The sequence below is a fragment of the Helicoverpa zea genome, chromosome 7, assembly GCF_022581195.2.
Source record: "Helicoverpa zea isolate HzStark_Cry1AcR chromosome 7, ilHelZeax1.1, whole genome shotgun sequence".
Classification (NCBI taxonomy): domain Eukaryota; kingdom Metazoa; phylum Arthropoda; class Insecta; order Lepidoptera; family Noctuidae; genus Helicoverpa; species Helicoverpa zea.
In genome coordinates this window covers 11031673-11048003 of record NC_061458.1, presented here as the reverse complement: position 1 = coordinate 11048003, position 16331 = coordinate 11031673, and the positions used below count along the sequence as shown (strand labels likewise).

The 16331-nt window shown below is 33.7% G+C and overlaps 2 protein-coding genes and 1 long non-coding RNA gene across 3 annotated transcripts; 2 read left to right on the top strand and 1 right to left on the bottom strand.

Moving 5' to 3' along the window:
- The first annotated feature begins 180 nt into the window (after positions 1–180).
- On the top strand, positions 181–2845 carry LOC124631844. The gene is made up of 6 exons (XM_047166473.1): positions 181–339; positions 737–815; positions 1122–1225; positions 1351–1434; positions 1718–1818; positions 2285–2845. Exons 1-6 carry the CDS (start codon positions 301–303, stop codon positions 2490–2492), a joined length of 615 nt encoding a protein of 204 aa, XP_047022429.1. The 5' UTR covers positions 181–300; the 3' UTR covers positions 2493–2845.
- Positions 2846–4534: 1689 nt separating this feature from the next.
- On the bottom strand, positions 4535–5703 carry LOC124631850. The gene is made up of 2 exons (XR_006984545.1): positions 5561–5703; positions 4535–5402 (listed from the first exon to the last, which is right to left on the bottom strand). It is a non-coding gene; the product is annotated as an uncharacterized LOC124631850 (long non-coding RNA).
- Positions 5704–7587: 1884 nt separating this feature from the next.
- LOC124632109 lies at positions 7588–14361 on the top strand. Its single transcript, XM_047166777.1, has 6 exons — positions 7588–7715; positions 11348–11396; positions 12343–12509; positions 12744–12830; positions 13634–13737; positions 14010–14361. The coding sequence occupies exons 1-6, from the start codon at positions 7689–7691 to the stop codon at positions 14179–14181; spliced, it is 606 nt and encodes a 201-aa protein (XP_047022733.1). The 5' UTR covers positions 7588–7688; the 3' UTR covers positions 14182–14361.
- Positions 14362–16331: the final 1970 nt, after the last annotated feature.

Below are 16331 nucleotides of genomic sequence, written 5' to 3'. Positions count from 1 at the left end.
ATAGAAAATCTAACTAAAAGATACCTATGACTGTGATTTAAAATATTGTTCGATTATGTCTAGTAAACTCATTCTGGGAAATAAATAGGTAACAATAATTATTTATTACGTATTGACGACGGTTTTCCTTAAAATATTTCGCATTATAAACGGTGCATCCCTCTACTACGCATCATTGTCACTGTGTGCTTGATCAGTACAACACTGTTGAAAGGAACCAATCAGCGTACATTCACGGTTTTCTATAAAAGTGTTAATTTAATTATTGCATTAACTAATATAAATTTAAACATTATTAAAATGGCAACTATTTACTTATTGCTCGTTGGTGTTCTATTGGTAAGTCAATTTCTAGCTACCTTATAGTAACTCAATAAATTAGTATGAGGCACACTCTATTTCATTGTATTTATTGCATGGTGCCAACCTTAGAACTGCTACCAAGAATTTCCCATTGGAAAAACCTACGCTGTTGTAACTAAATGAATAGAAACTGATAAGAAACATAATTGCATGGTTAAAGTCAAGTCTGCCAATGTTAGTGTAGATAAAGAAGCAATTTTGAATACTAAAAATAATATAAGAATACATTCTTATATTAACCAGTCTTATAATGTTTCTCCTCATTGTAAAGTATTACTCATGTTAAGTATTGTCGTTCTACAGTACAGTAAAAGCATTTTGTTGTTATTTATTTTACTTATTTTATAACACCTAGGCCTATTTGTAATTTCAGACTGCCTTTACGATGAATGCAGTGAAAGCTGCACCCGAGGAAGGAGAACTTTTATCTGATTCCAGAAATATTATGCAATGTACGTATTTCTTTATAATTAAGTACTGTTTGTATAAAACCAATCAATTAGTAAAAAGTAGGTAAATATTGGGTTATCACACCATTCTAAAAGAGTATTGCTATCCAAGATCAAAAGTATGCGGTTCGAGGGCAAGTTCTCACTACAACCATAGACTGTCCAAAGGGTTTTGTAAAATATATCCATTTGTTTTATGTTGCATTTATTATCAAACATTTAAACTAAATAAAAACTTCTCAATCGAGTGTATCAGAACATAGAATATATAGGTACATTTCATAAATAACTGATGTTTTTTTTTTCTAGATGACATGCCAGCGTCCTGCCAGGGACAGTCATACTGCTTCGAAAAGGGAGATGATTACCCTGATGACAAAATTGAGGAACTTTTAAAGGACTTGCTCGAATCGGTAAGCATATTTACCTACATATACTATGCAAAAATATGTATAGAAGACTCTGTCTCACTAAAGCACTGAAAAAACTTAATAAAATGGAAAACTAAAACTTAAGTATTACCTACGTTTCATTACAGGAGGTAGACCAAAATACCCCCCAGGCTATCGGGTCTCGTTTCGGAGATACATATGACGAGCCAGACTGTGAATCGAACTCTACGGTAAGTTCATTTATAGGGATTTCCTGTGTTTGAGTTTGTTATTTTTTTATTTGTCATCCTCTGTCTTATTATCTGACCTGTATAAACTATCTCTATAACATTAACGTTTGTTCTACGAAAACCCAATTCTAGTTTAAGCTCACCCTTGTTCATTCGTCTCCTTTAAAATGTATTGTATTTATAAGTAACGTGAGCAATAAAAGACAATCATAAATTTTATTAAGTCCATATTTTTTGTACGAAATAGTTTGATACCACTGACCTAATGATATTTTGTTTCCAGGAAGGTCCTATCTACTACATTACAGACACTAATAACAATGTCAGAGTAGTTGTACAATCACCTAAGAAGTTCCAACAGATCTACAGCGTTAAGCGGTGCGCGTAAGTACATGACATTTTGAAATTGATTAATTACAATTAAGTGTATTGGATAAGTAACTTACAGCACCTCGAAATGTTGTTGGAGTTATGATAACATTTCAAGAATTCAAACAACAAATTGGAGCTTATATTTCTTAGTGTTTGGGTAACAAATAAACCCTAAGATTGTTTAAACAATTGATATCTATTGTATTAGTTCTTATTTATATACCTAATACCTCATTCGTCTTGGATACTTATAAGGTAGTTGGTATATAGGTTAGCACTAAGTTTGTACACAACCAATGTGTTTTCCTCATACGTATTGCCGCTACTGCAACCAAAGGGAAAAATAAAGTTTAACAGGCTATTACTCGGTCGGTAAATGATGACAATGAAATAGAACAATATAACTTTACCTACCTTAGTTAATACCAAGCATAAATGTCATAAATTAAATTTATAAAACTTTATATTATTATTTCAGGAACGAGGGACCCATCAAAAAGGATACATCGCACTTTTTGTTCAGAACTACTTTGAGGAAATATAAGATGGAATGTGTAACTACAAAAATGAACTTCGACTTTTTCGTTCTTAACGATGATGAAACGGGTCCCAAGATGGAGATTGCCTCGGCAAAGGACGGCATTCCAGTATGCTGCAAGTGCCGTTACGATGCTAAACGAGACTGAACTACTATGTAAACCTACAAGTTGTGTGAACAAAAAGCAACAATGTCTTTAGTTTCACGTAAATTATTCCTTGTACCTATAGGGAAACAACTGATGTATAATTTCAAGAACTTGTTTATTTATAACATTTGTATGAATTTTTCAAAACGCCATCTGTTTTCAAGCCATTAGCCTGCCTCAATAGTTTTTTTTATTGAATTGCTACTTTAAGACTTTTTATTAGAATCAGTTTTACTAGAAAATAAGTATAAGGTGTTTTTGTTATAAATTGTGTAATTATGTTACGTAATATTTATTTGATCCTATTTAGTGTTGCCTACTTTTGAATTATTAAAAAACATACTGTATGGAAAGACTTATTTTTATTACCAACCACCGTCTATATACCCAGTCCTAGTCTATGCCTTATCCTAGTTCCGGCTCCAGTCCCTCTGAGTATGGATTACATTGAATAAGGGCATGGTCCAGGACTACAGGACTAGCTATCAACCTTAGAACTATTATTATAGATATCACAATTATTTACTGCTCATAAGAACCTCCTTGACTCGGGAAACGTTTTCTAAAACGTGGTCGTAATGTTATGTATGTTTCCCGCAAAAATCAGGCGAAAAGAAAAATATCAGATTTTTCAATATGATATAACATATTACAAATGTTAAACTTGCTTCATTAATTACAAAAAATTTAATGAAAAATTAAATAATTTTAATTATTATACGTAGATTTTTTGTTGATTATTGTTATTTTTATAAGTCTTGTAATATTAAAACATTTAAATATCGTATTTTCTAACGGCCCTAGTTGCCTAATGCCCTTGGAACAAATAAAAAATAAATAAAATTAGCCCTTTACCCTAAATTTTTTATTTACTTTAATCCCTATGTTTGCATTTCTTTCCAAAAAAAAGGCAAAAACCGTTATGTTGTAATTAAATTAAGAAGGCACATATTTTCTGCTTACAAAAAGTATTGCCAAACGAGAGGCTTTTATAACACGCTGAGGGCAAAATTGTAGAGGCCGAAAGAATGTAGAGGGCTATCTATCATGACAACAAAATTTTAACAAAATCCGCTTAGCCATTAATTCGCTTAGGAATAGCTATTGACGTATATATTTATTTAATGTTTCAAGGAAAATTAAGTAGAATAGGAGAAGGTTTAAAGAGTTGCGGAAAATCCCATTTCGATGTACCTACTTGTATTCGTTGAGAAAGATATTTCACAATATAAGTACGTGTACGCACACAATTTGTACGATTAACAATGACGTCATTTTATTATACAGCATAACATTATTTCACAATCATTTTGCCAATCTTCCTCGAGAGACGGCTAAGTAGGGCTCAGAAATAAACCCATTTGTGGATTTTAGACAACTATCTTACGGTAGCAATATCATCATCATCTGTCCTGCTTTTTCCAACTACGTCATAGTCGACTTCCAGTCTAACCGGATACAGCTACTTGGAACAATTACCTGCTTGACTTCTCCAATCCAGCCAAGTGCTAAGAGTTGCTTAACCTTACTATCGAGCTACCTGTGCGGCTATTACTTAGCAAGGGCATCAATATGATAATACATTCATCATCATCATCCCCCAAGCCTTTTCCCAACTATGTTGGAACAAATTCAATATCATAATGCAGTATCACTAAGTATTTAAGGATGTTTGGGTATATTAACCCCATTTACGAGTCATCATCATCATTTACGACTATCTTTAAAAAAAAGAGCGCAAAATCTTAAACTTTATTAAAACCTTAAGTAACGGCTTTTAGCGTACCAACACACACAATAACCTACATTTTAAATGGGCTATTCTTATGTGCTGTAACAGATAACCACGAAAGAATTAAGATAGATCCTTAACCCTAGATAGATAACCATATTTCACTGTACACTAAAGATAACCATACGTCGATTCGACGTGCGAATGTTTGAGTGAGCATATTTTAGATTATGTATATACTATGTTTATAAATGTGATATTATGTTTTAATATCTTTAATTATATGTTGATAAAATGAAAAACATTAGAGTTTATTTATATTTTTATAAGAAAAAAAAATTAAGTACAAAACAAGATAATTTTTACTTTTCGAAACATAAACGTTTAGCAATCTTTCCATCATCCTTATAATTTATTGTGTAAACTTTTAAAAATCATTTTTTTTTAATCTCTAGTATATAACAAATTAAAGTAAATTTAATTTTTATTCATTTTAGCATGCAAGGCACTTAGGGCAGGCGCTAGACTTGAGCTCTCCACAAATGAGATTTTTGCAGCTGTCGGACATTGTCTTTGTCATCCTTCTAATTTTTGAAGAACAAAAGGCACAATATTTCCTTTTTTTTAGCTCAGGTACACCTTCATGTTATGTGGGAGGTTTGGCTGGTCTTTTTGGCAGTATACTACTATTTATTTCTTTGATATTTATCGGCAAAGTGACCATTTTACGCCTTGTCTACATCCATGGGGTCATCAGGCTACCGCTGAGTTTCTTCATAAAATCTCTACGACCCAGCGGTTTTTCTTTCTTACAAATCATATTATCAGCAGCAGATACTCTGCCACGTGTTCTGTCTTACTCGCCGTCCAAGGATGATCGCTTTTGCCACTGAGAATTTGACGCTATGGCATGACAATACAACTCGGCATAGTTAGCGAAGCACTTTCAGAAATTTCGGGGTTATTTCCAAACATGTCTTCAGCATCAGTGTTTCCCTTCACTGGTGCACTGTCTTCAAAGTCTTCTGCATCACTTTGTACTTCATCTTCTAATAAACAGTCATCAGTTTCACTGTCCGACACCTCAATCTCTTCATCGCTTGTTTCACGCAACAACCGACAGGTTGCTGCATCGTCTGCACGGTTTCGTGACGTCATAATGTAATTTTTATCGTGGCCTATAACAAGTAAAAAAAAAACGAATAAAAAACATGTAAATTTATGCTCAAAAAAAGACAATAACACATTTTCCCAGCAACAAAAAACGAACACTAAAGATAACCATACGTCACTTCGACGTAAGGTAGGTAAATATTGACGAAAGTATTGCACTCACCGGGGCGATATGGGTATGTCCTACAAGCTCCGACGGCCGACTGAGTTGACAGGAACGGGCAGGATAATAACGCGAAAAACAAATGAGTTATAACGATTTTTCAAAATCGATTACGTCGTTTCGACGTAGGTTATCTATCTAGGGTTAATAAACTGACTGCCTTATCCCCCAGAACTGGATATCCCCATTCTCTAATTGGGGGGTTTAATTAAAGCTAATAGTTATAAAACCGCAACTGTTCTTCAAACACGTGACGTGGTTAGGTTCAGTCATGTTACACTAATTAAATACAATAACGTTCATATAACAGGAAATCTTACAGTTCCCGACAACACAGTGACGTTAAAGTTTAAATGACGTAGGTACTCTTTCAGGAGTGGGGAGTACCCAACTAGATGGACGGACAATGTAGCCAAGGTTGCCGGGAAGCAGTGGATTCGGGTTGCTGATGACCGAGCAAATGGCGAACCTTGGGAAAGGCCGTAAGTCCATCAGTGGACGGCTGCCATTCGACTACTCGTCTAGGGTAAACTCAATGGAGAACAGAACGAATAACTAGCGGAGATATCATAAGGCAAAAGCTCCTAAGAAATGAGTTTGGGATACGAGGAACGTTACTAGCTCCGCCTTCATTTGACGCCTTCTTTGAACCCGCCCATTTATTTCAAAGTCATACCAAACCACCAATCAATCAAGATCAATCATTGACATGTGTCAAAAAACCCGAGCGCCTTGCTAGTTTCACAGTAACTGATTGTTTTGGTTACGCCTACCGTTTCTTGTTTGACCTACCAAGAAGGCGCCTAATAAGGCAGGTCCTTATGGCATCTGCGTTCATCTTTCCTTCCTCCGTGGCACACTCGGAAAGGGATGGTCGTCGTATCAGCTCAAACTATTCAATATCATCTGTATAATTTCCTAAGTAAATATTGAAACGCACGATTAGTATGTTCTACGACCCATGAGTGGTTTCATCCTGTTTGCGTATTCTTTAGTTATCAAATAGTCTTTTGATGTATAACAAATAGGTACTATATTATTAATACATATTACAAAATTTATAAAAAAATAATGATTTTTATTAAAACTTTGAACTTATTCTGAACTAGCTTCCGCCAGTGGTTTCACCCGCTTCCCGAGGGAATTGCTTCCCCTGCCCGGATAATGTTATTCTGATAAAGCTTTATTTTATTAGGTACTACTTAGATTAATCAAATTCTTTTTGGTCTTTATCTAAGTCTGATATCATTATACGTATTGATACAAGTGCATTAATATTGCAAACATAAATTCCTTATGAATGATTCGTTAAATGAATACATACTTTATTAGTAAAAAATGTAGTCATCGTCTAGTAACCTTCATTGTATTCATTATATAATATATTTATTTTTACTTAGAAAATAATATTCTAAACTATCTAAACGAACATAGAAAACTATGACGTCTTTTTACTAACCAGAAAATGATGACATTACACAGCAGAAAGGCAAACGGGATTCGTCAGTATTCTTGGATAGACACATTACCTTAACCCTACCAACACATTGTCTGAAAGTAGTGTTTTAAACAAACAACTAAAACAGCCTATACTTATTAGGTAAATGAAAAACACAATATCGAAACTATACCTGTTTTTCATTCCGCGTCAAAAAAACGAACCTTATCGCTGCCAATTAATTTACACAAATTCAATCACGCAATTATCATCATCACCATCAATATTATGTATTACGAAGAAACGTATCACCATAATTTACACCTTTGTTACATCTTCACGCACAAATGGCTCAACCAATTTAATGACAATTGGTAGTATATATACAGTATAATAGCAGTAGTATAATATAATAGCAGTATAATAGCTGATACATCAGAATAGCATATAGGCTACCTTTTATTGGTGTGAAGAAAGTCCTTCAATAGCAAGTGAAACCGCGGGAGGAAGCCAGTTCTCAATAAAAGGGCGTAGGTACTTTAACGCATGTGTAACATTTAGATCTTTTGGTACGATCAGCACTAGGAGTATACTCTTTGAGTGTCTAAGTAACAGGTATATTACTTCAGTAATATTGAAGACAGAGAGCTGAGCGCACGCCTCTTGTGAATCGGACAGTGATCGTGAAACATGTTTCTAGGATTTTACTTAGTTTTTGTGAGTAATCAAAATAATATTTAATTTAACAATAATTTGTTTTTTTTTTGTGTTCACGTTTCGCTACTTTTTTTTAAATCTTACAGTAAATTATGTGTAGGACAATTAGAGAAACATGCGTATGTTTTTGTTTTTCAATACTCGTTCCAAATAAACTGTCGTAAAAATGAAGCAGTATATTGAAAGCTGTCCTCTAAGAAGTGTATTTTTTTTAATCGATTTCATACAAGTGTTTTTTAGTCATTCAGATTTTCTCAATTTACTTTTACAACTGGCCTCGTGTATAGAACCATTTATATATTTTTTACATGCATCTATACTTTACTTTGTTTTTATACTATACGTATGTATAGGTCACGACATCGTCATTACAAATTCATTAATTTGTAGTACTGTTTGCTTGTTTTAATCATATTTACATAAATTATGATCTAATTAAAAAATGTACATTGCATTCATGATGTGCATTGTTTAAATTAATTTTGTGTTATACTTTCCTACAGCTTCATATTTAGCAAAAACAAATAGCATAATCCTATAAGAAAGGACCATTTCTTACTACCGACCTGTCATTATTTATTTCACCTTGAATTCACCAATCGCCATTGTTTTTCATTCGTAAGCCATATTTGTCGTTCGTAAGCTGTTGACCTGACCAGTTGATTAAACTGACCCCTCATGATCTTGAGAGCGACTACCATTAATCTGAATGGCAATATATTTTTACACTCTGTTAATAAATGTTTAAATAGTTGTATTATATATCATATAAAGGTAATTGTAATGCTTATGATATTAGCTGTAGGTGCTTACTTAAAATCATATGACCAGAAAATTATAGGATGTAGATCATCAACCAACATCTATTGTTAATAATGCTGTGGTACTCTGAAGAAAAAAATAAAAATTAAGTTTTTTGTCCTAAAATATTGATCATACAGGGCATGAATAATTTTACCTCATCAAAGCCTTGATCACTTTAATGTCGATACACTTGGTCAAACAAGTACGCCGTCTAGATAATTTGTAGCTGTAATAGCGTTAACTGACAGGTTTTCTCTTATGCACTAAGCTTTCTGCAACTTGAAGACTAGTTTGCAGTTTACCTGTTCTTAAAATAAAATTATGTTCAGCCTTATTTCCATTCTGTCAGTGAATACAATTATATTTTTGCCACGGATTTATGTGTATAATATAGGTACGAACTTTGGTAATTTTGCGTGCACGTAAGCCTAAAAAATCGTACCGGCTAAGTAGGATAATAGTTTATCCCCAACAAAATAGGGGTGTCGAGTGTTTGTGTAATCTACTTTCAACGCAGTTTTCTTGCGTTTAATAAAAACTGAAATAACGGCGATACATCTTGGGATATTCTTTTAACCAGAAAATTAAACGTGAAAATGAACAATGATTTTCTTAGACATAACCTGACACACTTTGTTTGAACAGTTGAAGACCCAAGTGACAGCCATAATAAATCAACGTGTAATGTCTATTCATGTTTAAGTAGGTATTTCTTCATCTTAGAAATTTCGTAGTTTATTGTTTTTTTATAGTGTGTTAGTTCATTGCCGCATTATAGGTAGTTATGATAAGCGTAAGTGTAACGTTGTCAAAACGATTCCCCCTTGTCAAATGTGTGGTCTTATGTCATTTCAATTGGAGAAAATATTAAAGTGTACTACGTTGCGCGGTGTATTTTTCTCGGGACGCGGACGAAACCGCGGGAATCGACTAGTACGCCTAGAATTGTTTACATCAAAACCACAGCTGCGCGAGTTACTATTGAATTTCCGAATAGAAAAAAATACTTCCGTTTACGTGCTGGTAAATTCCCGACATAGCTTTGAAAAACTAATTTAATGGGCAGATGGACCTGAGATAACGACACAATGCCACAAATATGTTAGGTATGAATTTAGTGTTCATTTATATGGTGATGTCGTCATAGATGATGCATATCTCTATGACGCCTTACTAAGGTAATTTTGTGTTATAAAGTACTTCAAATCTATTTTAGTTACTTACGAAGTTTAGCAATGAGTATTGAGGTAAAAAGATGACCGAAGAAATATTCACGTAAGGAAAAATTGTTATGGGGAATAACTATTTTTCCTTACGTGACTTTACGTCTCTTTCTTTTTGTTTCACGTTCGGTCAGAATAAAAGTATGCGTAACAATAGCTGGCTAAAAAAAACAGGTAACAAAATCGACATGTTTAATAGAAGGCAGTCACCTAATTGCTAATACATATTATTATGTTAAGTGAAGATTAATAGTCTATAAAATCTCCGTTATAAATTCAAGAAGAACGATGAACAAACATCCCGTACGCTTCTGGTTTGCATGCAAGTCAGCTAAACCAGTTGACACTTTAGAAACTCAACACGCATCTACATTAGCTCGGGTGAATTTATGTAATTTGATATCCCACCCAAAACAAAAATGTGAAAGGCTGCCAAGTTCGATAATATGGAAATGCTTCGCCTATAAAAGAAGTGAGATCTGAATAAGTACCAAGTTCCATTCACATACCTCAGTTAAAAATAGTTACTTTTTAATGATGTTACTTGGCAAGTTTTCACACACCTTGTTATAAACCTACTAAATGCAATGAATCAAGTATATAATTTTCTATTAAAACTTGCCAAGTAATATCATTAAAAAGTAACTATTTTTAACTGAGGTATGTGAATGGAACTTGGTACTTATTCAGATCTCACTTCTTTTATAGGCGAAGCATTTCCATATTATCGAACTTGGCAGCCTTTCACATTTTTGTTTTGGGTGGGATTTCATTTATTTTTGTAAGGTTGTTTGTTTTATTTTTTTCTTATGATTAAGATAGTTAAGAAAATGTCTCATTTATACTACCTTTCAGATTTTTGAATATGCCCTATGCTTCTTACAAAGAAATAAACTAGATTAACTAATTGGACTAGATTTACCAACTGACTGACATGACATGTTATCATATATTATGTTCGTGGATCAAAGATACACATTCGTTATTTTCGAAAGTGACTCACACTTGGCCGTTTTCAGATTTTTACTTTACTTTGACTAAATACAAACCTTTTTAACGAATTTCAGATCGGTACAACCATTCGAAGATATATTATATAAATATAGATAAATTTAGTTCGTTTTAGTTCCTTAGGGGTATACATTTACACCAGGTATAAATTTACACCTTCATTATTTTGAAACTGACTCACACTTGGCCATTTTCAGATTTTTCCCTTTACCTTGACATAAAGACCTAGCTCCATGCCAAATTTCAAGTCAATACGACCATTGGAAGTGGTCTAGGTTTTTGATGAGTGAGTCAGTCAGTCAGTCAGTGAGTGTATAGTAAAAATAGCGATTTTCTGACGTCAATATCTCAAGACCTACAATAGGTATATTAATGAAATTTTGTATTTTAGGTAAGTGAGGGAGTCTCAACAGATACTAGAAATTTGATATGCGTAAATAAAATAAATTTTGAGTTATAGGGGGGTCGAATTTGGCCCGAAATGGTTCGTGTAATATAACCCACGGCCGGTGTGTCGCTTTTCTTTGCTCGAACTTGGCGGACACACTGCCGTGTGTCTAGATCTGATCGATAGATTTTTTTTTTCTTTTTCAGTGCGCGCTCAATAGCCTGCATCTAACGAGTGGCGCAACTACAAAGAAAAGTGAGTAAATATTATGCTTCTAAGGCATTATTAAATTGTATTCATTAAAAAACCACGTAACGGGTACTCAGAAGCCAAAAATTCTGGCAACCAAGTCTTACCAAGGGGTTAACCGGGTAACTGAGTTGAGGAGGTTAGATAGGCAGTCGCTTTTTGTTTTTATAAAGTTACTGGAACGCATTTGCATCCGACTCGGAGCCCGACCCCAAAACAGTTAGGAAAAGGCCTAGGCAGAAAAAATATTTAAAAGTCATTTACATTAAAAAAAAAAATGCACTGGTACATACATCTGACATCACAGATGGCAATTTGATAAATATACTGCGCACGCGATGTGACCCCGATAACCTGTGTAATTTAATTCCATGCATTGTACCTATTTGTTTGCGCATTTGATTCCTTGTCATTATACCATAGGTACATGAACCCAAGCTGAAATAGTTCAAGCAAAATTAGCTTAGCACAACGGATGTTGCGTCTAGATCAATAAATATTTTAGCTACATATCTGCATTATAAAAACTTACTTATTTGGTTCAAATTCATTTATTCATCAAAAAGAATTAAAATAAATATTTGGCAATGACCCTCAAACCAGGCTACAGCCTGTGTCTCCAGGATCCGAGACGCCACAGTCAGATATATTATTATTATTCTTAATTATTGACGAACATTAAATATAAGGAAATATATTAAAAAAAAAAACAAGAAATGTGCATGTGTGTGTGTTATGTGTGAATATGTATGGGCGTGTGTTTGTGAGTGTAAGTGTGCGTGTGTTTGTGAGTTTAAGTGTGCGTGTTTGTGAGTGTGAGCGTGATGGTCATGGAGCATGATGTTACAAAGTATCAATTTCATTTCATTCCTTTACTTTATTTCCAATTACTATGATAAGTATTCTCTGTCTCATATAAAAAATGCTTATTACCATTTGTATTTTTTTGTAGAAGTCGACTATTCAACAATCGTTTTCCCGGGACCAATACAAGACTTGAGCAATCGCTATGGAACCCCCAACATTTCTGATAGGTGCAAGAACCAAAATTTCTGCACTGTCAAACCTGATGATTACCCTGAAGACCTTTTCAATAATCTATTCAAAGGCAAGTTTAAGGTGAGTGTCCAAAACTTATGTACCTACTCATAACAAACTACTTATTTTCTTCAGGACATATCAACAGAATTAAAAAATCGTCGCGAAACACACTTATTTACAAATTGATGATTCATTAAAATAAGAAAGCCAAGAAACTACACAGAGAACGTTTCTTTGATAAGTTGTGATGAGTTTAAGTGTGGTTTGATTTAGAAATATTAAATATTGAAATATTTTTCCTAATCATTTCAGGAGCCGGTATTCCAGCCTACTTACGTGATGACAGATGACCGTCAGGGAGACCCCGACGACATGGACAATTGCGATAGTACCGTCGTGGTAAATAAATTATTTAATAAAATAGTAATAAGATACAATGAAGTTAGGGATCACGATTTTTTTTAATGTATTTTCCGGTTTCAATTTTAAGGCAATATGGGTCGGCTTCCTCTCGATTAGATCACAGTCCCCAGCAACACATATCTGTCTACTAGGTTTGAAGAACCAGATTTAAATAACACATAAAAAGCGTTAATATTGATAATGATAAACTTATACGCAGATTGTAAAGAGAACACACGGTAACATTGCATAACGAATCAGGTGTGCGTCCAAGCGGAACTCGTGACAAGGCTACCGAGGTGTTTTCCTCTATACTCGTCACTAGACGGGTTACCAGTTACTACCGAGCCAAAGATAAATATGTAGATACATACCCCACGTACAAAACAAACAGCAAGAGACATTAATATAGTAGTGATGATACTCAAGACTCATCACTAATATTAGCTCAAGCCACTTCAAAATTAAATGGTATTTTATAATATTTCAAATAATCTTGACCTATTTAGGTATTATTAGGTAAATAACATAAAAAACGTTGACAAGTCACATCACGCGTGATACTTTTGTATGTAGAACGACTCAGTTGTCTCATTTAAGTCGATGATTCACTTCCAAACATATTTAGGCGACATAGCTAGATTGTGTCATTGTACTTTTTATAGATTTTGAGTACCTATTACAATATGAACTACTACAATTTATTGAAAGAGTGAATACAAATAATACAGTAGTTATTTTAAACAATTACCGACTTCAATTCCAAGTAAGTACATAATGTATATTTGTTTGTTTTCCAGTATGAACCACTCTACAATGTGAAAACTCGACAAGGCGACTGGCGTACAGTGGTCCAAGCTCCTAAAGAGAATTACGTGCAGATGGTCCGATTAGAGACTTGCAAGTAAGTACTTACACGATATCCTATATTGTGACTCACTAAGATGCACTATCAGAACATAATTGATTAGCTGACCAAGGGCCTCCCTTCACAAATATAGTACAAAAGCCTGAAATCTCAGAGCAATTCAGTTTTATAGATTTTTCGAGCTCTAGGTAAATATTACTTAATTCAAAGATGCTATCACCTTAACAGAGATTTCTTTAAAATGGTGTTATTTTTATGGTATTATGTTAGTTTTTCTATGCACTAAACCATATTTCTTTTATTTACAGTGAAGTGGGCAGTGTCTGTTTTACAGAATTCAAAGTTCCTTTGGGTTTACAACCATTTTGTAAACAGAAGTACAGCGTATGGGAGTTTCTTGTGCACGATGGTAACGATGGCACTGAGAAAATCAAGGTCGACTTGCCCATTTGCTGCTCTTGTCATTACAAAAAAACGTAAGAAATAACCGATATCGACTTATAATGTATTACTATGTAGGACCCATTCGACAATATCGAACAATACTAAATTAAGGTTTTAATTTAAGCTCTGACTGTGTCTATTTTATATTTACTCTGTACTAGTCAAATTAAGAAAGAAATAAAAAGGAAATATTTTCTATGGAAAGGAAAGTAAGTACTTATTGTTTTATTTTACCTTGACACTTTTCCTTTACATAAACCAAAATGAAGTAAGTATGCGTTGTGTGCTATACAAAAACTTTAAGTTTATTTGTAGTCCGATGTTAAACGAACCTTAGTTTGAATTAACTTAAAACTTTTTTTTCAATATAAGTGAAATTAGACATAATTTAGAAGCAATATTGCGAATATAAATGGATAAACCCACTTACTTTCATTTTACTGTAAATTGGATGAGTTTAGATAGGTAGATACTATGTGGACAAGAAAAGGTAAACATTTCAGCAATTCATTTAGTAACTAATGGAATTGCGACCAAGCAATCAGATCACCATGGACACTTCGGAAGACCATAGGAGTCGTAAGTACCTTGCCGGCCTTTCCTTAAGGGAAGGAGAGGGATTTTGGAAACAACTAGAAATTGTCCCAGTAAAGTTGTATGGGGTATTTTAATGGGATTGGAAGTTAGATTCTAGGGAGAATGTGTCACTTGAAAATTAAACACCGCATGGCGATGTCAGACGAAACGCTGCAGTGTTAGATCGCGCAGGCGCTAATATACTTCGCCACAGTTCAGCCTCAAGGACTGAGCCTAAAAATACGTCAATAGGAATAGCGTTGATAAATATTTAATACACTTTCCTAACTTTCTTAATTTGTCTTTAAAACAATACTAGTCAAAACCTTAATATATGAGCACTACAAATATCTACAAAAAGTATCTAAAGATACCCTTTGCATAAAGCAAATGTTGTATAAAGAAAATGTTTTTCTTCTGCTTCAAGTAAATTAGAGACTTTCGAAATTAAACGCTATTATAAATAATATTTCAATAATTTCATTGTTTGAATCGTCTATAACTGGCGTTTAAGGAAACTGTTAGATACTTGAATAACTGCTGCAAATGACATAAGAGTATGTAAACCTCAATAAAGGAAAATGTAGGAATTAAATACTGAAACCAGTAAGATTACGAATGTTATTGTCGTCTTACTCAGATAAATATTTACCAGCGTGTTATTAGATGATCCATAGATTGAAGATCCCACTACTGTTTGATAAATTGGGAATGCGTGATTTATCGGGTGTCGTTCATAATCACATTAAATAAAATACGTTAATATACAGGTTCATATATGTCGATTAAAATAAAGAAAAAAGAAAAATACGTAAAAATAAAAATTATAATTTTTCAAACAAAGTAAGTAGGTAAATAGAATAAAAATGTGTGAAAATTAGAACACCATATAAAAGTCAGTCATTACAAACAACTGAAATTCTCCCTTGAAAACTGACAGCTGTCAAATGATCAAAACATTCGACACTCCTAACTTTATCTCTGCTTTACACATGATGTTGTAAATTATAAAAACGAAAAATGACTCCTGTGGCTAAACCACTGAATGGATTAGGTTATTTTTTTTACAATTCGCCATAGAATATCATAAAGTATATGCGATAAGATTTAATGTGATTGTGAACTACACACCCTGTATAACTGGGTACCTATGTGTGGTATTAAGTCCAAAAACGAACACGCTTAGGACATGTAGTGGCCTTATGCCAGGCGCTAATGTTGCCCCGCAATATCTTGAAAATTGTTCTATTATCAAAATTCAGAAACACCACAAATACCGATATCTTAAATGAGAATAGCAGCACGTATTTACTCACCCATCAAAAAAGCATTCAACTGATATATTTCGGTTTTGGCCTAACTAAAATCACTGGATTACCAACCTATCTATTCTTGTCTATGAGAAGAACCCTATATGGCATTTAGTTTACAACTTTGTGGGAGAGGCCAGAAACCTGCAACAATGTTTGAAGGCTTCGTTTATAAACCTTGTGTTAGGGTTTAGTACTACCTACTTACGAGATCTTATACTATCGATACTGCATGAATGTCGTGATCTTTGCAAATAAGATGGCCGCTTTATGGTAAAAGCTGCGATTTTGGCTTAGAAC